The sequence below is a fragment of the Antechinus flavipes genome, chromosome 2, assembly GCF_016432865.1.
Source record: "Antechinus flavipes isolate AdamAnt ecotype Samford, QLD, Australia chromosome 2, AdamAnt_v2, whole genome shotgun sequence".
Lineage (NCBI taxonomy): Eukaryota > Metazoa > Chordata > Mammalia > Dasyuromorphia > Dasyuridae > Antechinus > Antechinus flavipes.
In genome coordinates, this window is record NC_067399.1 from 90,108,815 (window position 1) to 90,131,332 (window position 22,518).

A 22,518-nucleotide genomic window follows, 5' to 3' on the forward strand; every position below is an offset into this window, starting at 1 on the left:
AAGGACTTATTGGCGACGTGGGAAGTACAAGGATAAGGAGAGGGCGGGAAGTGGTGGAGGGAGGGTGAGGGAAAGAGAAAGGGGGGGGGGACCGCTGGTGCTGAAAGGGTTCGTAGGATAGTCTCTGCTCTGGGTAAATGATCCAGTTGACATGAAAAGCTGCTCATAATGATGGATGTTGGGCAACACGCACAAAAAGAGACTCGCCGTGTTTATCCCTATTGATAGCATCGCATTGAGATAGAGAGCGTCCGCGCGGTGCAATCGAGGCCGAGCCTCTGCTTTTCTCGCCCCCTGGCTGCGTCTCTCTCCGTCCTCATAGCACGCCCCACTGAACCCTCTCGTTCCCTCCGCTGCCTTTTCGGAGAGGGAATGAGGCGGGCGAAAGTCATGGATTTGCGTGTAGCCTCCCATGGGCAGACCTGAAGGTGTAGGAAGGAAGGGAGGGTTCTTACAGCGTTCCCCAAAGGGCAAAAGGCTCCGAGGCCTTTGGGAGTATCGGGATCTGGAGTTCAGGCCAAGCGAATTGGAGTTCGAAGCAAGGGATTGCAGGCTCAATACAGCGACAAGAGAAAGTAAAGGAAGAGCCAGCCCTGACTGTACCCTCTGTTCCCCATAGTGCTGGTGCTGTTTTAGCCACGGCCATGCGACTTTCTTGGGCCACCCGTCCCTGCAATGTTTGCTGCAAGTCTGGGCCTCACCATTTCCCCCTAGGTACTAGCGAGAAACGGTTTATTCCACTACCCCCGCCCCAGACATTCCAGTCTTTTCTGACAGCCAACCTGCAACCCAAATTAGCCTACCATGCCCCGACCCGGTCTGTCTCATCCCCTTGGGGCCAACTCTGGGACAGGCCCTGGGCCTACTGACGCACCGCGCCGGGGTGTTTTCCTGCTGAAACGGAGGGAGAAGGACTGGAAAAACAAACAGGGGTTGGGGTTGGGGCCCGATCTCAGGAAGTGCGCAGTGCGGATTGAACGCAAAACAAAGACCTCTCCTTGGCCGGGTCACCCCGCGGTGACCCGGGAGACAGCTGAACCTCTGGGCGTCGGGGTGAGCCTCCGCCTTCCAACCACTCAGCAAGCTACTGGCAGCCAAGCTCCCAGGTGCACTGCTGAGCCGGGGACAAGCGGGCGGGGCCAGGCTTGGCCCGGGAATCCATTCTGGTTCCCTCAAGCTCAGCGGCCAACATTTCCAATATGGAAAACCAGAGAGTCGTTTGCTCCTGTTTCTAGGCAATGCACAATCCTTGGTCAGCTGTTGGGGAGTGCGTGCGTGTGTGTGTGTGTGTGTAAGGAAAGAGAGAGAGAGAGAGAGAGAGAGAGAGAGAGAGAGAGAGAGAGAGAGAGAGAGAGAGAGAGAGAGAGAGAGAGAGAGAGAGAGAGAGAGAGAGAGAGAGAGAGAATGGCCTACCCTCCCAGCCTCCTTGGCTCGATCTTGGCAAGCTCTGAGAAACCTCCTTTCTTCCTTTCCAACCTTTATTTGAGGAACTAGGGGCTGGAGGAAGGGGTGGGGAGGCTGTCGTGAAAAAGAGTTTTCTCCCTAGTTAAGAAGTAGGTGCCCAACTTTGTCGTCCTCTCGCCTCTGGCGAGGAAAAGGGCCCAGGCTAAGGAAACGACGGGAGGGGACTCTTGCAAACAGCTGTTCCTCATACATATTTCATTATACAATCAGATAATGCGTCCCACCACCTTCTCAATTATTCACAGATAAACATTTTCAAGACGTTTTGACATCTGTCTTGGTGCCTGCTATTAATTTAGTAATCACTGTAGTTAAAAATGTATGGGATTTTTGCCGTAAGGCACCTCCACTTCGCTTTGCGGGCAGGGCTGTGTAAACGCAGGACACACGCGTGTGAATGTACCTCTCCCAGTTGGGATAGTCTTCCGGGCGCATCGGCGCTCTGTTGGCAAAAGGAATTAAAAGTACATTTTCATCATTTTATTGTATCTGTGAGTTTTTGCTTCTTGATGCTACAAGATACAATAATTTTCAATTTCAGGGCAGAGTGCAGCCTGAAAAACTTTTAGTCCTGGCGCAGGGTTGTAGGTCTCTGCTAGCTCTGAAGTTGCTGGTCGGGAAGACAGACGGACAGAAGAACAAATACTTTCTCTGGCAACAGAAAAAGGAAGGAAAACAGCGCATCACTACAAATGGTCCCAATCTTGATTTCCTGGCCCAAACTAAACTACCACAGCTCCAAAATCACGGAAGAAAATAATCTCTGTTCAGTGGCTTCCATCACGATATTATAGCTCATTAGGGAGTGGGGGAGACCGGGACTAATCACATTTCTGTTTCGGTGGAAAATGCATAAACAAGTACATACACGAAGATCTATTCACAGATATACATGCTCATATAGATATTCACAGACTTACATTCACAGGAGCGTTCATTCATATATTTACACGCATATATTTAAAGCCATATATACACTTGTATACGTGTTTAAATCTTCAGAGCAAATAAATCTGAAGTTAAGTGAATTGTTTTTTATTGTTTCAAAAATAAACTCCCGTTATAAAGAGCTTATTTACTTCTCAGGGCAGAGGAGGATCTTGTAATTATTAAAGTTTTTTTTTTTCCTATTTAAGGGATAAATAAACAAAACGAGTTTGCAGAGATAAAGCTCTAAATCTGTAGAGAGGAGAAGATAAAGTATCTCAGAGGGAAGCTTTTCTATTCGTTTTCACATTTCTCCTTGAATCTCTTTCTGGCTCTATAGCTCTCCCTTAATGCCACTTTCTCTTCCTATTTTTTTTTTCTAAATTAAGTTTCATTCGTCGACTATCTCAGGGATTTACTGAAAACAAGGGGTAGAAGTCCAGCGACCGTTAGTTGGTTTAAATGAATTAGTTTGTTCTTTTATTTAAAAAAAAAAATACAAATAACAACAACAACCAATCTGTTAAGAATAACTTATTAAAATTTCTAGGAGTTGCGGGCACCTCGAAAAAAATTTTTAAAAAAGTTTATCTCTGAAAAGGAATATAGGATAGAAAAGTTCCCTCTCCGATCTTCAGGGCATTTACCTCACCAAAAACTTCTTGACTAGTGCCTTTTTGCAGAGTGGGAAGCGGGGAGAGGTGTTATAAACTCTCTGCAGCAGCCTGGAGCTCTCCTTTGCTGTAAAGGGAACCGACATTTTCTCAAGCCTTCTGCTAAAGTCTTTCTTTTTTTAAAATTAACCTTTCCCAGGCTTGCCTTCGACTTTCCAACGTTCTTGAAGGGAGGGAGAGATTCCAGTTCCTCCCGGAAGAACTAAAGGTGAGGAGGGAGAGAAGCCGGAAGGGTGAGGTTGGGGAGGGGGAGGCCTAGTCGGGGTTCTCACCGTGGATAAAGGTTCTGCACAAAAGAACGCCAAATTAACTGACCGAGAAGTGGGGTGGGGGAAGGCAGCGGTTGCGCCACGAATGGAGTTGACTTGATCCATGTGAGGCAACAAAGAAAACAAGCCTGTAGGTTAATTCGGAAAATCACTGTCCTTTCCATCCTCGCCTAGCACTAAGTGGAAAGAGATGCCATCCTGTGACATTTATACACATTCTTTACCCACTCCCAACCTCTGGGCTCCTACCGCAAAGATCTCCAGCTATGTAGTCAAGCAGCTCCGAATGATCACGGCTGAGAGAGCCCCAAAACGCGAGAGGCAGGAATAAAACTAAAAGGGTAACAATAACAACAACAATAATAGCAACCATATCATAATCATCATCAAAGAAGTCATGTCTTCTAACTGTTCTTTGGACTTGGAGCTGACAGGGGAAGAAAGGGGGTTTTGGGAGTTCGGACTATAGGACCAATTAAACCTGCCAATTTAGAGGAAGGAAGAATGAAAAGAAATGGAACAGGAGAGAGGCGAAGACATCCATTTCCGGATTATATTCTGATCTGGGCTGAATGTTTTCACTGGGAAACTAGCTAGGGTTTTATTTAAAAGGATACTCCAGAAAGTTGGTCCGCCCAAACGTAGGTCTGAAATGTTTCTCCCAGTACAAACAGATTTTTATTTTGAAACATGCCCCCAACTGAGGGCTGGGTTGGGGACGTCTCGGCTTTTCCATTCCACCCATACCACACAAGGATTGGCATTGGACGAAAGCAGTGTACGACTTGCCGGGTTACCAGGATCTTCCTGAAGCTCATTCTCTTTCTTTCTGTCATAGAAGTCTGATTTTCCCCCCTCCACTCAAAAGCAAACCATTTTCCTTGTGTCAATGTGTGCACTGAGGTGTGTGGTTAAAAATAATTGCGTGTGTGTCAGGGAGTCCGCGTGTGTTTGTATACTCAGGTGAATTAGGTGTATATACACTTGTACTTTAACTGGCATTTGTGCACATTTCCTCAGACAATTCCCTTGTATTGCATAATAAAATACATTTTCATATGTATATTCCCCTGTGTGTATTCATTGACATGAGGAAGGGGAACTGAATGTGTAGAAAAGTGCACCTGTGTCTGGTTTTAAATGGGGTTTTCAGTCTATAAGTGATCGGAAAGCTCTGAAGCGAACTTTCCCCCAGTTTCTTCTAAAAACCAAACCTCAGCAGAACAAGATCTATGATTCCTATGACTAAGTTACAGAGACCTCAAACCAGAAATGACTAGGATTCTGTTCCAGAATCCATTCTGTTCCGACTGCTTCCAGGCCTCGATACAATGGTGAGGAGGTTGCTATTCAGCTCTGTTCCCTCCATTGCCTCCTCCAGAGAGCCTGCCAAGTCTCTAGCTAACTTCCTTTCCCCTACCTACTTGTGTCTAGCTAGGGCACTGTTCCCTCTCTGAAGAAATCCATCTTTTTCCCTGTTTTCCCCACTCCTCTATGGAATCCACTTTTCCTCTCTCCCTTTTACTCATCTCCACAAACACATTGATTGAGAAAACCCAAAAGGACAAGTAGACAAGAATGCCATGGGACAAAATGGGATGAGTTCTCTGGTGCATCATGTTTAGTCCATGCGGGTTGTGTCTATTATCTTCTAAATTAGCACTAAACATCTTTTTTTTTGGGGGGGGTCCATTTATCTAAGTTTTTCTAAAGAGTTTAGGTAGGGAGAAGTGTTGGGAGAAATAAATCATGACCTCCTCATCTGACCTTCATCTTGGACTGACGGGAGTGATTACAACGACAGGCTCCCACTAAGTTTTTCTGCTCCCTAAACAAGTTTTTTGGGGTTGTAAAGAAGGGTGAGGTAAGTGAGAGAGCATGTGAAGGGAATTTTCCAGTCTCTGGAGAGTGCCGGAATTTGTAATTTGTAATGGATCAAGACCCACCCCCCTTATCCAGATCCCTCCTTACCAACCCAGCCTCCAACCTCTCTCCCCCCCCAATACCTTCCATATCTTCTAGTAACTACCACATCCTCTAGGTAAGTTGGGAAGAGTACTGCTGGGGTATTAGGACCACATGGTAGGAAAGTCTCTGGGGACAGGGAGGGTGGAACTTGGATCTTGTCCCCCCGGGGATGAGCCTAGTCCTGCATTAGGCCTGGGGATGGTCTAAAAAGGGTGAAATGAGAGTAGAGGTGAAGCCACTGGGAATGAAACAAGAAAGAAGGTCTCTAGAGAGCTGGTTAGAGAGGGATCCCTAGCTATGCTTTTCTTTCTTTTTTCTAGATCCTCTTCCCTTCTCTATTCAGGGAATTCTAAGGAGGGCTAAAAACACTTGTCCCCAAGATAGGCTTTTACCTCTTTCTCCAAGAGCTGGGAATATATAAGAATGAAATTGTATGCTTATGACTAAGATTGTGTAGGAGTGTGTGCACAAGACTTTGTGTATGGTAGGTGGGCATTCCTATGTTCTCGTGTCCATAGATATGTATGTCTTTGCAACTCCTTATGAATATAAATGCTCCTCATGCATTGTGAGCTATGTAGACATCTAGGCTGGCTGTTACCTGTGACTTGTTCATATGTTTATGGAATTTGGGTGCCTTGTTTGTCGCTGCTTATATACGAGCTTGATAGAAAATAAACACCTTTTTTTCCTTCCCTCCCTCCTCCCCCCACGAATATGTCAAGAAAGAGTTGAGTTCCTAAAGAAAGCTTCTCTCATATTCTCTGATCCCAAGTCTCCATCCCGATTCCCCCTTCTACACTAAAACAAAAAAGGAATTGAAGGTCTCAAGCTGCCCATGCCCGAGATTGGGCAGAGGAAGGCCCCCAGAAGGAGGCCCCAGCTCTTCAAAACAAAGCCACAGAGTTGTTACTTTTGCAGGGTCAGGAATAGCAACACGCCTTTCTTTTAAAGTCATTTCTTTAGGGGATGGGATGCGGAAGGAACGGAGATCAGGGAGAACACTAACCTGTGCACCTTTGATTTAGCAGCATTACATAAAACAGCAGTGTAGGAACAGGGCTAGAAGTTAAGCTGAGAATACGAATAGAGGTGGGTTGGAGATGTTTGGCAAGTGGGGGTGTGTGTGAGTAGAATGGAAACGGAGGGTGGACGATGAAAGTGGGGTGGACGTCAGGATAGAAGGGGGAATGGCGATGAGGAAGGGATAGGGTGGGAATGGAGGTAGGGAGGGGCGGGGAAGACGACGCTGTGGGAATAGGGATTGAGATGAGCTAGGGTAGGAATGTAGGTAAGAATGGAAATAGGCTGGGGAGAAGGTGAGGATGTAGACCGTAGTGAGCTAGGGAAATGTAAGGGTTCGGGATGGGGGATAGGATCAGGGCAGAGAGATTATTTATATCCCTACTTCCCAGATGTACCACCCAATGTTACATTATGTTCTGACTCCTTAGCACCCCAAAAGAGAACAAATACGACTAATGATTTATTTATTTAGGGGGTGAGTGGGCTAGAAAAAAGAGGGGAGGCTGGGGAGGAGATGGGGGAGGGAAACCTCGAAGGGAAGGCGCTCTGAGAAGTGAAGGAAAACATATGTGTAACCTCAGCCCCCAGCTCTCAGCTGACTAACAGGTTAGTTAGACGGGTGAGCCGGCATTCCGCAGGAAAAGGGGGAGGGGGGAAGGAGACAGACAGACAGAGAAAGAGGGGGAGAGAGACAAGGAGAGGGAGGGAGAGAGAGGGAGAGAGTAGGAGAGTGAAAGCGCGAGAGAGCGCGCCAGCGGGTTTTTAAAGGAGGCACTTTTACTTCCTAATGAATATTTATTCTCCGCTCCTGCCAGCGCCCGGCTTCCCTTACCTTACAGCAGGTAAGATCCTTCCTGGTTCCTGGTGCCGCGTCCCGAGCCTTGTGCCGGACTCTCTGGTCTCCAGTCCCGTAGCCCTGCTAGGTGGCGGACCAGTTCTGGGCTGTCATCTCTGGGTGGTGGAGGGCAGTCAGGTTAGCAAGAGAGTGGGTCCCCCTAGCCCTAAGTGGATGTGGAAATGTGAGTATACGTCCCGTCCGTCGCAGGCGTTCTGCTAGATGTGTATGTATGTATGTATAAATATATATGCATATAAAACATACATATATGCATATATTTATATAGTATGGGGCCCATAATGCAGTACTTATATGGATTTGGAGTGTGGATGGTCTACTTGAGTGAATTTGTGTGTGTGTGTGCGTGTGTATGCTGCAAGCTCTCTGGAGACATTTTCAGACTTTTACCTCCGGTTGCACTGGCTTTCTGTACACTTTTTTCTTACCCTTTTTCCGCTTCCTCTTCCCCCACCCCCTTCACCGTCCTTCACCTCACTTCTATCACTACTTTTTTCTCCTGAGTTGCTATTTTGTTGCCTATTGTGTGGCTTCTGCGACCTCCCCCCTCCCCACCGGTGCCCGATGATCGTTCTCACTTCAAAGAAAGAGAATAGTTCGGTTTCCGCCTAAAAATTTGACACAAAGCTGGCTTCTTTTATAAAAGGGGTCCCCTCGTCTTCTCTTTGTTGTTTTTCCCCCTTTCTTCGGGGCCTCCAGCCAGAGACTAGATCCCAGCGCTCCCCCCTGGCCAAGGGACACCTGCGCCAGCAGTTGCTGGGGAGTGAGGGGGTGGGGGGGCGGGGAGGCTTAGAAGTAATGGCGATTTAGGGTCCGGAGTCAGGGGCTGTTGTTTCCTTTAAAAGAGGCTAGACCAGGGCTGGCTCATGGAACTCTGCCTAACTCGACACAAACTTAAGTCCACCCTTCCCTTACGAAATAGATTGTTTTTATTTATGTCAAAGGGATCGAAATATACAAGTGACAGGAAAGGAGAAGTGAAGAGATGGAGAGCGGGAGAGAAGAGTTGCCCTGACATATAAGAACATAAAGACTGTAAAAGCGAACTTACCCCGTCACCTGTTGAGAGTCCCTTTGGGGCCAGTGGATCTGGGAGTTATTGTGGTTGGGGGGAAAGTTGGAGAAGAGAAATTGTTTCCGTTCCCTCCAACTGCACCTCAATCTGACCTTCCTGGCCCCCATCCTTATTCCTGACCCACCGCTCCATATATGGGGAGTAACTTTTTTCTCTCTGGCCCCTTTCTCCATCCGCCTCTCTTTGCTTTCCTCCCTCTTTACTCCACCTCCTTCTTTTCTCTCCTCTTCTTTCCCTTCCTTTCACCTTCCCTCCCGTTCCTCTCCTATCTGGCAATCGGGCTCCTGAGGACCAGGCCTGACTGGCACTGTGCGCCCAGATGCTGCCTCTCTGCCTGGCCCGGCAGGCCGCTTATCTTAAGCCTGGAGAGTCTTTCTAAGCGATAGCTAAGAAGTCAAGAGCAGCTTCGCTCTCTTTCTCCCCACTGCCTTTCAAGCCCACTCCGTTTGTTATTCTTCTGACACTTTGTCCCAGCTCAGCGTCCGGCCACGGGCAGGACAGGGACAAAGCCCGGGGAGCTGCCCCTCTCTCTTCGACTCTAAATCCCCTTCGGGGTCAGTGAGCTGCAGGCCTGCGATTTGCTGGCCTCTCGTTTACTCCCTCTCTTAAAGCTCTGGATCCCCCCCCCACCTCCCGACCCCTCTCTTCTCTCTCTCAGACCCCTACGTCCCCTCCCCTTTCCTCTCTTTCCATCCCCTCCCCCAATGTCTCTGACTTACAGGGTCTAAGTGTCCCCCTTCCTCCCCATCATATCTCTGCAACTTGGGCCCTCACTGCTTCGGTCCCAGTTTGTACTATGCATCAACTTTCGGGGTTATCTGTCTCTTAACTCATCTTCTGTTCCCAGCTAGAGGGAGCAGATAAGCTCTCCACTTCGAGTGTAATTTTGTGGGGATTCTCTTCCCTATTCTCATCTACCTCCACCTCTGATCATCCTATCTGATCTTTATGTTTTCTGCGCTTTGAGTTCTTGCCCATAGAGTTTTGGTGGGAACAGCAGACAGCGATTCTAAAAATGTTATCCAGTTATGGCTTGATTTGGAATAGTGGAAGTGGAATGGTTGGTTGCAGGCCGCTTGTGAGGGAGTGAGGAGAAAGTTCGGGATTAACAGAGAAGAGAAAACCTCAGAAATAGGAAGGACCGTCAAGAGAAAGAAGCAGAGGTCAGGGAGGGGCTTGTTAAGATGATGGATCAATTGTCTTGCCCTGCAAGAGAGAGCCCGGATGCGAACTTTCTATGAGTCCCTAAAAAAAAAAAAACAAGGAAGCCCGTTCCTCTGATCATCTTTGAATCCGAAGGGCGGAGGCCCACGTGAGCCGCTGTCCTCAAGTTCAGCAGCTCAGCCGGCTTCTAAGAGTTTGGAGGATCAAGGGACTGGGTACAGTGACGTCCCCAAGGTCCTTCGAAATCGGGCGGGCACCGAGGGCTGGAGAATATAGTGGGGGGAAATGGAGTCCCCACCCCCAGAGAGTGCTCGGAGTCCCAGGGCTTCTGGGTCCTTGTGCTTGGAACTTCCACTGGGTCCGGAAACGCAAGGGCAAGAAAGAACTCAGCTCAGCCCCAGGGACGAAAAAGAAAGCCTCGCTTCCCTCCTCTAAGGGTCTTCTTGTAAACCTAATTTCTAATCTGAGCCTTAGAATTTCTTCCAAAAGAGACCCGCAGCCCTCTTCAGAGATGGTGCTGGTTTAGCTGAACCAGTCTTTCCGTTCTTTCTGCGGCCTCTGCTGCAACCCGCGCTGAAGGCACTGGGGGCAGAGGAAGCAGATTCCAGGCACTGCCGACTGCGGGAGGCCTTGGCTCTGCACTCCTTGAGGACCGTTGAGGAAGGGTGAGACACCAGGGAAGCTAACCATCCTCTTCTGGTGGAGGCAAGAGAGGGGACAGGTGGAGCTGTCAGCTTCAACAAGACTGGAGGGTTTGGTAGTGGAGGAAAAGAGGAGATGCCTTTTTTTTTTTTTTTAATTTTTTATACTGTGGTTCAAGTTTATCCTTTGATTTTTTTTTTCTTTTTAAGCCAGTGGCTTCCCTTATCTTTTTCTGCTCCCATCGTCATACATGCAATTGCCCCACCAACTCTCAAGGCCCAGTCTAGAATCGGAGAGACAATTGAGGCCATCCTATTAATTGGTCCAACTTGTGCGGGCAAGAAGACTTCCTCCCCGCCCCTGATAATTTAAAGGCCTAAGATGAGAATGAAGGGACCCGAGAGGATAGGAAGACGGGAGGGGAGAAGAAAGATGAGTATGAAAAAAAAAGGAAGGAGAAGAAGAATGAAGGGAGGAAAGAGGAGGAGGGGGGGTTGGGAGAGAAGTGAAAGCTAATCATCCCTTAGATCACAATGTGGGGGCTTCCGTGGACCCTTACATTAGTCCCCATCCCTTCCTTGGGGAATTGAAAGAATGAATTGATTTTTAATTGTCTGCGTCTGAGCAAGCAGGCAGCGAGCTCCCCCTCCCCTAGAAAACCGGAGGCCACCCCTTAAGGAGTCTCTCTGCCCCACACAGCTCTCTTCCCTTGCTTAGCCCCTTCTTTACCCGTTCTCTCTTTCCATCTCTTCAATGCCTTCTCTCTCTTTCCATCTCTTCAATGCCTTCTCTCTCCACCCCTTCCCTCTCAATTTCTTCTCTTCTTTCCTTCCCCTCCCTCTCCTAGCTCATCTCTTCTTTCTTTGCCTCTCTTCCTCAGCATGGGCGTCTCAGAGCAGTGGGACAGGATCTGTTTCCTTTCCCTGAACTTTCCTCTTCAAGAACAATTTTCTCTCCCTTCTTCTGGGCCCCGACCGAGCAATTTCTAAACTTTTCTTTCCTTTTTTTTTTTTTTTTTTTTTTTTTTTAAAGAAAGTGAAAGTCAGGCTGCCGGTGGTGACAGTGGTGGCTGGGGAGGGAGGGAGTGAGGGGTGGGGCGAATCCTGGAGCCGGGAGCTCCGGGTGCCCCAGCTCCATTCAGCATATTGCTGCGGCTCATTAGAAGTAACCAGTTGCCGTAAGGTGCGTGTATACACCGGGAGGCCTTCCTTTCAGCAGTCGGGGAGGCTTCATTAATCGGCGCTAACAAGGCGTGCAAATGCAGAGACTGGGCAGCTTTCTTGCAACGCCGGGGCCTTAGCAGGGCGCCGGGCTAATGAGGGTCACTAAAAGGGGCTGATCAAATATTCAAATTTCCCCGCGCACCAGGAACTTTTATGAGGGGAGAAAGTTGAGGCAACTGAGTAGTGTTTACTCACGGGGGCACAATTGCTCCAAGCTCGAGGCCCCCGGGCCGCCGCCGCCTGACCCCCGGTGGTTGGATGTGGGGGGGCGAGAGACTGTAGGAGGAGGGGAGAATTGTTGTTGTTTGTAATTCAAAGGAAAGTAATGGGGCCCTTTAAGGGCTTCTCTTGGTGTTTCCCTCCTCCCTCCTTCTTTTTCTAGCCTTTCGAGGGAGTTTCACAGAGAAAAGTTGACTAGGAAGAGAAAAGTGTTTCCCCTCTCCGCAGATAATATCTGTGGGATCCCAAGTTTTCTGACTGTAAAAGGGGGCAAAGGTTGGGCGTGGGGATGAAAGTGAGGGAGCTGACAGCTATACGACCCAAGGATTTCCTCACTCAGTCGGAGCCAAACTGGGTGACAAACTGGGTGGTGGCCTGGCGAGAGAGTGAGAAACCAAATCTGCTTTTCTTTGCCCAGAGTTCGGACTCCTTCCCCTTGCCTACTGGTCCAGAAAGCTGGAGGTTTGGGGCTGAAATGGGGAACCTATACTAAAAGAATTGAAGTTATTCCAGTGATATGGGATTCCTAAGAGGAGCTACGGATGGAGAGCGAGCTGATGGGAAAGGTGTGTGTGTGTGTGTGTGTGTGTGTGTGTGTGTGTGTGTACTACTATCTAAAAATAAATGGTCTGATCTTGCAAAATATTGCACCTGGGCCCAATACTTCCAAAAATATCTTCCCTATTGCTTTCGTCCTCTTTCTCCTAGCTGTATCTTAACTCTTTCTCCTCTGGATAACTTGAGCCAAGACTCCTACCCGGTTGTATATGTCATGTCTCTGGAAAAAGTGCCCCAGAGACGGCCCTACTCTAGCCACAGAACAGGCCTTAGTCAAGCCTTCAGAATCTGAGTCGGCCCTACCGGGCACTAGAGCGCTGAGAGGGAGGCCCCTAGTGGGGCTAAAAGCGCCCAGGATCTGGCTCTAGCTTCTGTAGTCCTCCCAGGCTGGAGGTGGCTGGCGTCAGGTGGATGATCCGTGCTTATTCTCTTTTCCTTTTCTGGGCCCTTATTCTGTCCTCTGATCCTTCTTCTGTCTAAAAAGCGTCCCTTTCCAATAGCTCCCTGCCCCACCTTGTCCCAGCGGTGAGTTGGACCCCTTGAGCTGAAGTTTAGACTTCTGGTCTGAATAAGGAGATAACGTATAAGGACAGAGAGCCAACTTTGCCATTGCTCCCTGCGTCCGAAATTATAATCCTGGAGTCGTGTGTGTGTGTGTGTATGTGTGTGTGTGTGTGTGTGTGTCGGGGAGATGGGAGGGGTGGAGATGGGGAGGACAGTGACGGAAAAAAAAAAGTGTGTGAGCGCAAGGAGGTGATACTTCCTAGGCTCTGACGCCCACACTTGTACCCTACACCCAGAAACTCCCTCTAATAAACCTCTAGGCTCACAGCGCCCCCTTGTCCCTCCCCCCCCCAGGCCCAGAGTGACGGCTCCAAACTGCCGAACCTCTACCCACGCACACCTCAAGAGAAATCCCGCAGCTAATCTACCCTGGGCCCCAGCCCGGCCTCTGCCCTCCCAGTCCCTGGTCCTAAACTTACAAGTTCCAAGACGGATCTTCTAGGCGAGAAGGGCCGCCGGCAGCGCCTGTGGGCCGTGAGAAACGGGGCCCAGCAGCTTTGGGAATCTACGTAATTTCTTTTTCTCTTCTTTCCCGGGATGCTGTGCCTTGCGTGCGTGCGGTTTAATTCTGGTCCTAGCCCTGGACCTAGCGCCCTGGACCTGGCTCTCTAGCCTAGGTAGTCGGTCTTCGCCGGGGTCTCCAGGATCTGTTGCTGAGGAACTGTGTGGCGAGGGGAAGGCTCCGTGCGGCTCAGCGCCCCGCTCCCCGCCTGACTCTGGGGCTCCGCACTAACCCACTTGCACTGACAGTTCGCAACCCACAGCTGCAGTCATTAAAAGCCATTTACACCCCCAGCCTCCTCACACAAAGCTAGCGCGCCAACAATTATCTGCTTGTATATTTAAGGACAGGAATTCTGTCCCTAACAGGCTTAAAGCGCCAGGCGCCAAGGCCCTGGGCGGGGGCACGAACAAGACTGAGCCCAACTTCCCGCTCGCTCCGGGAGGGAGACAGCAGGGTGGGCTCCCGGGAGTCCCGGCGTGCGTCTAGGTGCTGCTTTGCGGTAATTAGGCTGCTTTTTATCAAGCTTCTTGGAGATTTTCGATTTTATTGTACTTTACAAATGAATGAATTTGAGAAATCTTCCGAGCGTGTAGGGGCGCTGAAGGCGATAGCTTGGAAGGGAGGGGGGAAGGGGAGACGCCCCCTTTCCGGCCTGAGGTTCCCCGGAGGTGGGTAGAAAGGGAACTGATCAAGCCAGGTTCAATCTACTGAGCCCAGAGTCTGGGTCTCTTGCTGACAGTTTTGGGGTCACGAGCAGCTTTCAAAAAGTTGGATAAAATATTGGGAAACCCACCCGCAGGAATTTTCCCTTCCACCTCCAGCACTCCCCCCCCCCACAGCAAACACTCCCCTCCCCTTTTCTTCTTCCCTCCCCACTTCCTTCTCCAGCCTCCCTTCTCCCCTCTCCCCACCCCCTAGCCTATAATCCTTCCCCTAAAAGAAAAAGGGATTACAAAGAAAAGATTTTTTCCTTTTTGTGTCCCAACCTTTGGGTTCCTTCTTCGGACTCGCTGACCGATGTCAACCGCGCTGGGTCTCCCCAGCCGAGCGGAAACAGAAATCAATGGGGGGGGGGGGTGAGAAGAGGAGGGAGGAGCAGGGAAAGAAAGAAAATATGTCTACAAAGTGGGGTTTCCCCATTTGCTTTTTTCTTTTGTCTTTGTTATTAACCTTTTGGAGGCCAGGAGAGTGGTTGGGAGTTCCCTACTCCTCTGTCCTCTTCGGGGTGCGGTTAGGTATGGAGGCGTTTCCATCTTTCAAACTCTAGACCCTGCAGGCTTCTGGGGGACCGAGAGCCTGCGGCAGCAAGGGCCTTGGAGGTCTAGGGTTGGACACAGCAGGAAGCTCCAGGGGGAAGGCTGGCAATCCAGGGTATCCCCTGTATCCCCAAGATCTAGGATTAGGAAGGTTGGTAGTTCCGCAGGCCAAGTCACGTTATGTTTTCCCATTTTAATTGTAATCTCCCCCCCCCCCAATACCACCATTGATGTCTCCAAAGTACTGTGGACTCTACGCCTCACCCCCAGATCTGCATCGGAATGCAGAAAAGATCTTAAAAAAAAGTTTTGAATTCCTCAATGATTTTTCTTCTGGAAAGGCGGCTTAGGATAATTATTTCAGCTTTATTGAGGGCAGATTAGTTGAAGTCTGGAAGCTGCGTTTCAATACGCGTTGTACATGGGGCCGACAATGTCGGTATTGTTTGCAACTGTGTGAACCTATTCAAAATATACACTTTTTAACACCAAACCAAGTCCTGTCTAAATATACACAGAGCGGGGGGAAGGCAGCCTCTGACCCGGACAAATCTCGGTAAATCACACTTCCACGGCCACAGAAACCCCACAAAGCAAGGAAGGCCTGGCCCAAGATGCTGATTAAATCTTCTTAAAGGCAACATACCTAAGAATAAATATCCTTGCCCCAGAGTAGGAGTCTGAGCTGGCGCAGAGACCAGCCAGTCAGCCCCGGAGGTGGGTTGAAAAAGGTTTCGTCTCCCCGCTTCTCGAGAATCTGGGAAATTTTTCTTTCTTTCTTTCTTTCTTTCTTTTTTTTTTAAAGCCTGATTTGGAGTTAGCGTAATTTTTTGTTTTTTGGAGGGGGGGAATATGATTAAGATTTTGTTTTTTTCCCATAAAGTTCGTCAATGAAAAATGTGCAGGCCTTTGATTTTTCGTGTTCCTCAACTCCTGTTTTAGTCGGCTGAAGAAGGCTGTGAAAGATGCCCCAGGGTCTAGTTAAAATGGGGGTCCTGGCTTCTCTGAACTCTGAAATAAATACCCCTTGAAGAGTTCGCCGATGGGGTATAACAAAGAGAAGTAAATGTTCTAAAAAACAGAGTAATGGAATATTGTCATGCCTGTTTATTTTAGTTACTGTTAAATTTAAATGGTAAATTTATAGAGTGGGGGCAATAGATATTTGCATGGTGGAAGGGAGGGAGTAATTTGGACTAAATCCCTAGAGAATTTAATGTCTGAAAACAGTCCTGGCATAATCGGAGAGTTAGAAGTAGCCAAAGCCTACGAGGAGTCGTGCCCTACTTCCCGAGTTCCGCTGGGCCCTGGGACCCGCAGCCTAGGCCTCGGAGGAGGGGAAGAGAGGGGGAAATGCCCTCTCCGCTTCTCTGGGCTGAGGCGCCTGACGGGGTCACCAGCGCGATGAGTCTCATGATCTCATCTTTCCTTTCTTCGCCGGCACTATTAGTGCTCAGATAGGCAGAATGAAGAGGACCTACGTGCAAATCATGTGCAAATTGTCTCAGTTCGGAGTCCATCGTACGAACGGGTGCGGATTCTAGGCCAAGCCGTGTCCCTTCTCCCCCAGATCTTTAGTTTTAACGAGGCTCGTTAAAAAAAAAAAATCACGATAATATTCCACCCTCTAATTGCTCATCCCATTCAACAAATACGAGCACACTGTTTTTCACATTATTTGAACCCTTATTTAGGGGAGGGGGGAGGACGGAGAGGGAAGAGGGGGTAAATGGAGAAAGAGGGGGGAAGTGGCGAGATTAAGAGTTGCAAAGATTAAAAAAAATTCTTTCTCCCCGAGTATTCCCTCCCTTCCTCTCTCTCTCCCTCCCCCTCCCCCTCCTCCTTCTCCTCCTCCTCCCCCCCTGCGCATTTGGTCTAAGTGGTAAAAACCTTCCTTACGTACTCATTATTGATTGGCAGTGCTGACAGTGATTGGCAGGGGTTGCCGTGGCAACGCCACAACGACACTCAGAAGACCAATAGAAAAGCGAAACAAAATGTTTCAATGCTGCACTCACTGTGGATTTAGGGGAGATATTATGAGGCTGTTGTCATTAGGGCGATTGCTGTTGAATCGCTGAATCTTGACTCGGTGGTGGTTGGCTCTCTCTCTCTCTCTCTCTCTCTCTCTCTCTCTCTCTGTGCACGCGCGCGCGCGTGTGTGTGTGTTGTGTGTGAGCGCGCGCGCGCCCGGCCACTCTCCTTCCCTTCTCTCTATGTGGCTGCGCGGGTGTGTGTGTATGTGGATGTGTGTGCGGTGTGGGTGTCCTTTACTCCTGTCTTCCTCCTCCTCCTCTTCCTCCTCCTCCCCTCTCCTCTCCCTCCTCTCTCTCTTTTCCTCCTCCTCCCTCTCCTCCTCCCCCCTCTCCTCCTCCTCCTCCTCTTCCTCTCCTCTCTCTTCCTTTCCCTGAATTTTCTCCTCTCCTCTCAGGTCATTCCATGGTATTCCGCTCCCCTCTAGAGCTCTATCCCTCCCACTTCTTCTTGCCAAACTTCGCGGATCCTCACCACCGCTCCCTACTTCTGGCTAGTAGCAGCGGCGGCGGCGGCGGCGGGAGCAGTGCGGGAGGAGGCGGCGGCGGCGGCGGCGCGGGAGGAGGCGGCGCGGGAGGAGGCGGCGGCGGTGGCGGAGGAGGCGGCGGCAGCGGCGGCGGCTCCAGGGCCCCCCCGGAAGAGTTGTCCATGTTCCAGCTGCCCACCCTCAACTTCTCTCCGGAGCAGGTGGCCAGCGTCTGCGAGACGCTGGAGGAGACTGGGGACATCGAGCGGTTGGGACGCTTCCTCTGGTCCTTGCCCGTGGCCCCGGGGGCGTGCGAGGCCATCAACAAGCACGAGTCCATCCTGCGCGCCCGAGCCGTGGTCGCCTTCCACACGGGCAACTTTCGCGACCTCTACCACATCCTGGAGAACCACAAGTTCACCAAAGAGTCGCACGGCAAGCTTCAAGCCATGTGGCTGGAGGCGCACTACCAGGAGGCGGAGAAGCTACGCGGCCGTCCTCTCGGCCCAGTGGACAAGTACCGAGTGAGGAAGAAGTTCCCGTTGCCCCGGACCATCTGGGACGGCGAGCAGAAGACTCATTGCTTCAAGGAGCGGACTCGGAGCCTGCTCAGGGAGTGGTACCTTCAGGACCCCTACCCCAACCCCAGCAAGAAACGCGAACTGGCTCAGGCCACGGGCCTCACTCCCACACAAGTAGGCAACTGGTTTAAGAACCGGCGGCAGCGCGACCGGGCGGCTGCGGCCAAGAACAGGTCAGTGCCAGGCCCCCGCCGGCCCCCAGCCCCCAGCCCCGAGCGGTTCCCGACTTTCCAGTCGCCCGGGTCGGAGGTATCGGGCCTGCAGAAGGGGACCAACCCTGGGAGGGCGGGGAGTGGAGTCCGGGAGGAAAAGAGGCAAGCCCCGGGCCAATCTGGGAAAGTTTGCATCTCCCGCAGGGCGCGGGGAAGGGGAGCTGGTCTTATTAACTTATTTGTCCTGGGATGGAAGTGGGGGTCGGGGAGCAGGTAGCCATCCCTCCAAGCTCGTGCTGTGTGCCTTCTTGGTAAGTGTGAGGTATCCTGGGAGCCGCCCGGGCCTTGCTCCGAAGTCCTCGGCTCTCTCTCCCGCCCCCCATGCCCAAAAGTTGTCTGAAGCGGGACCTGGCTGGGGCTCGGAGTGGCCCCAGAACACCAGAAGCAGAGCTCCGTGCCTTCGCCTCTTTCTCTCACTCTCTTGTCCTTAGTTCATGGCTTTCTGCTCAGTGGAAATACGATGGAGAACACAGAATTCTTTATCCTCAATTCTCGGCTGTCCAACAAAAATTCGATCCATTTTAACATTGTAATAGTACCATTAAGTAAATATGTTTATATATGTGTGTGTGTATGTATAATATGTGCGCAGAAATATGTATGTATGCACACATACATATTTTATGTATAAATATGTATGGAGGCTGGAAAGGAAAGAATTCTAATTAACACAAAGAGAGGACAGAATATTCATGGAGAAGCTTCTGCTATTTCAAATTCCTGACCTACTTACCACGTTGACAGGCATGAGAGAGAGCCGGGTAGAAAGAGACTCCTGACAAAAACGACCCCTCCGATTGTGTATGTGTATGTTTGAATTTAGTATTACATAGGTATGAGTGTTGGAGAGGGTAATGTGTATTTAGTGATGTGTGTCTACTTTCAGCTTGAATCAGGCTGATCCATGGGAGTTCGGTGTATCTTTCCAGTTTGGAAAGTTGAGGTCACTATAAACTGAGAAATCAGTCCCCAGTCCCACAGACCAGTTGGGTATCAGATTGTTTGAGGGCTTGATTGGGTTAGCTGAGTTGCAGACCTATATGAAACGGAGAGAGACAGGGACAAATAAAAACAAGTAGAAGGAAGAAGGAAAGAAGCAAAAGAGAAAGAAAGGAGGAAGGAAAGAGAGACAAAGGAAAGAAGAAAGAGATAGAGAGAAAGGAAGGAAGGAAAGAAAGAAAAAGACAGAAAGAATGGGAGAAAGAGAGAAAGAAAGAAAGAAAAAATTTAAATTGGGGGCAGAACCTTTTCCCTACTTCTTCTGGGACTCTAACTAGTCTTCATATCCAACCCTGCTGTGATAGTATCAGGAACTAGCCCTGTGCTGCTGACAGTGGGACAGATAAAACTACATGAGTTTATGCTTGAGTTCGGGAATCTTGTAGCTTGTTTTTTTTTTAGCTTCAAATCCACCAAGCTATCTCTTGTGGAGCCGCTTTTCGCCCGATGGGGGGAAGACTCAAAGCCGTGGCCAGGCCTTCTTTCATAACCTCTTTACCTCAACCTAGAGCAGAGACTTAGCTCTCGGAAAAGGAAAAGATGGATACATGAAGATCGTCAACACTCCTCTGACTTACTTCTTTTCTTTATTGCCCCTTTCTCTTTTTTTCTCCCTTTCCCTTCTAGTTTCTTTTTCTTTCTTCTCATTTCTTCCTGTCATCTTCATTTAGTTTGTTATAAAAAAAAATTTAAACGCTTCCACTGTCCTATATAAAGCCTACTTATGCCCAGTTTCAAAACATCCTTAGAAGAAGGGGTCTTGGAAACAAGGCCCTAAGAGGGGAATTGTTTCTTCTCTTATAACCTATCCAATTGGAGCTAGCTGCAATGCTGAGAACAGACTAAGGGGCTGATGGTGATGCCAGTCGGGAAACTGGGGTCTCTTATTAGGCACCTCTCTTTTTCTCCACTACCCATTATATCTAAGAGGCCAAAATAAATACTTCCTATTCCCAGTCCTTCCCCTAGAGCCAGCCTGATCTTAGGCCTTTCCAGGCACGGGACCTCAGTTTCCTTCCTTTAGGGTCTAGGCCTGGTCCCAATCCCCTCTCCTTCCTCTCATTTCCTTTCTCTTCTCCTCTGGTTTCCCCAAATTCTTGGTGACTACAGAAAAACCTCTAGTGAGATCCGGGTGCTCACAGAGCACAATCTGAGGGGCAAGGAGGAGAATATTGGTAGGAATAAAGAGGAGCTAGAGCACATTAGCGAACATTGAAGACTGGACATATGAAAGCAGGGCAATTGGGGGGAAGCCCAATGGAGAAGGGAGAGCCAAGGAGAAACCAAAAAAAAAAATGAGGGGAAAAAAGAAGCAAAGGGAAGTGTGAAATAATCACAAAGAAAGAGGAAAGCATCAAGAAGAGAAAGAAGAGAGACAGAAGACAGAAGACTCCCAAAATAGAAAGGGTAGAGTTGCTCCCAGCTTCTGGGGCTCAAATGAATTTAATCAGCTACAGGACTCAAATCCTTCCTCAACTGCAAGTTAGGGGTTTAAAACAAACCCAGGCCAGACTGGTGATGGAAGTGGCTTAGGAAGGTGTAGGGCATTGGAGAGGGAAAGCTGTTTCCCAGAAAATGTGTGGGATCAGATAAGGGGTCGGGTTGAATTGCAGCGGTAATTATCTGCACACATGGGTATCAAAGTGCCTGAGTCTGTGCTTGTGGGTTCGTGAGTATCCGTGTGACTGCAGTCCAGGGAGGTTGCAGACGAAACCCGGGCTCCGGGTTTGTTTATCTGGGGGATTCGGGAGTCCCAGGGGGCATCTTTAAGCAGGCGATGACCTGGTCTGGGGGATGTAGGGACTGTGAGACTGTTGGTCGGTGCTAGAGATGGAAGGGTAAAGGAGAGGGCGGTCGGTCTGCGGGTCAGTCTGGTTATGTCAGGGGGGCTTCGCTCCGTGTTGTCTTTTTTGCCCCGCAGGCTGCAGCATCAGTCGATCGGACAGAGCGGCATGCGCTCGCTGGCTGAGCCCGGCTGCCCGACGCACGGCTCGGCAGAGTCGCCATCCACGGCAGCCAGTCCCACAACCAGTGTGTCCAGCCTGACAGAACGAGCGGACACCGGCACCTCCATCCTCTCGGTAACCTCCAGCGACTCGGAATGTGATGTATGATAGCGGAAAGACGGTCCTCCTCCACCTCTCCCTACTCTCCCTCCTCCTCTTCCTCCTTTTCCTCCCCCCTCCCCCAATTCCTATCTCTCCCACCCTAGAGCAAACCCAAATCAGGACACACATACACACACATACACACAACCACACACGCACACACAAAGCCAAAATTTTAAAAAGCAAGAAACATTAGAAACTAATCAAAAACTGTCAGCAAAACCCAACCACCTTCAGCCACCACCGCCACACAACGGACCCGGACGCCAACAGACATTCACAAATGCTGATGTTGCGGGGGGAACAATTAAAAGAGGTGACAATTGTATACTTTCTAGGACAAGCACGACTTCTCCTTTCGCTTCCCATGGACGAGGCACCCCACCTGCATGACGGTTTATTTGTATCTGGGAAAATATTCTCTATAGCTTAAAACGATTTAAAAAGAATCGAATACACAATCACCACCGAGGCAACAACGGGCGACAAAGACCAAAAATGACAAAAACAGCAACAACTACAACAAAAAATGAACCCACCAACGCCATCTCCGTTCTGAATTTGTACAAAAAAAAGAAAGAAAAAAAGAGAACTTCTTGTGAAGAGGGAAATAGCAAATGTTTCTTTTCTTTTCTTTTCTTTTCTTTTTTTTTTTTTTTTTGGTCTCTCAATCTCTCTTCTTTTTCTTCTCTCTCTCTCTCTCTCTCTCTCTCTCTCTCTCTCTCTCTCTCTCTCTCTCTCTCTCTCTCTCTTCCTCTCTCCCTCTTTCTCTCCCTCTCCCTCTTTCTCTCCTTCTTTCTCTCTTTCTCCCTCTTCTTCTCCCTCTCTGTTTTTAAGTCCAAGTAATGGTCAGCCAAGATGCAATCTTCTGTTTTTTTGTTCAGCAGACAATCATTTTATTCGTAAGCACCTTTTTTTCTACACTCCTGTCACTGCCTGTGTGGGTACTGGTTATAAATGTGGAAAAAGGATAGTTATGACTGTAAAAGATTTTTATTTTTATTTCAAAATTTTATATGAATTATGTATATCTTAATGATGCGGTCATTTTTCCCAGTTTGTAATATATGTGTAGAAATTGCCTGTATATGCTATTGCTTTTTTTCTCTTCTCCCTTTTTGCCATTCTGTGTCCTCTCTCTCCGTCTCTCTCTGTCTCTCTCTCTCCCACCTTCCTAACCCTTCAATCCTTGTCCCTTATCTTTCTTTTTTCCTTTTATTTTTCCTTCAATTTTCCAAGACTTGGCGTTCCTTGCATAGACTTAGCTGTTCTGATCTGAGCGGCTAGTTTAGAGAAAGGGACCCCAGCATCAGCGAAACCGGAGAGTGAGACTGTAGTATTCTTATGCAAAAGCTATTTTGAGTATTTCTTAGCTGCTTTGGGGGTTTTCTCTCAACTCCCCGTAGGGCGCTTATACTGTTTCCTTAACTGCGTGTTTATCTATATGTAAAAACTTTCTAAATCAAATACAGTATTCTTCATTTTCTTATCTACTCACGAAGATTGGTGTTTTTGTCCATCACCAGGTCAATTCCCCACTTCCCTACCTCCTCCAATATTTTTCCCTTTTCCTTGAGGGACAAGGGTTTTAAAATCAGATCGCAACTTTCTTAAGACCAAATCTAGACCCTCCAGAAAGAGAGAAGCAAAACGGGAGAACTGTAACAACCCCTAAGACCCTAATCCAACTTTGGAGATGATGCAAAGGGTGTGTGTGTGTGTGTGTGT

General features: G+C 49.1%; 1 protein-coding gene and 1 long non-coding RNA gene across 3 annotated transcripts; one reads left to right on the top strand and one right to left on the bottom strand.

Moving 5' to 3' along the window:
• Nucleotides 1-1,413: 1,413 nt before the first annotated feature.
• LOC127548042 (uncharacterized) lies at nt 1,414-13,832 on the bottom strand. 2 transcript variants are annotated; one of them, XR_007950311.1, is made up of 4 exons: nt 13,049-13,832; nt 7,161-7,329; nt 3,584-3,667; nt 1,414-2,115 (listed from the first exon to the last, which is right to left on the bottom strand). It is a non-coding gene; the product is annotated as an uncharacterized LOC127548042 (long non-coding RNA). The 2 variants fall into 2 exon arrangements; XR_007950310.1 differs by having other exon boundaries at nt 7,161-7,279; nt 13,049-13,826.
• SIX3 (SIX homeobox 3) lies at nt 6,227-21,409 on the top strand. The gene is made up of 3 exons (XM_051975197.1): nt 6,227-7,170; nt 16,822-17,644; nt 20,604-21,409. The coding sequence occupies exons 1-3, from the start codon at nt 7,116-7,118 to the stop codon at nt 20,794-20,796; spliced, it is 1,071 nt and encodes a 356-aa protein (XP_051831157.1). The 5' UTR covers nt 6,227-7,115; the 3' UTR covers nt 20,797-21,409.
• The last annotated feature ends 1,109 nt before the right edge of the window (nt 21,410-22,518 follow it).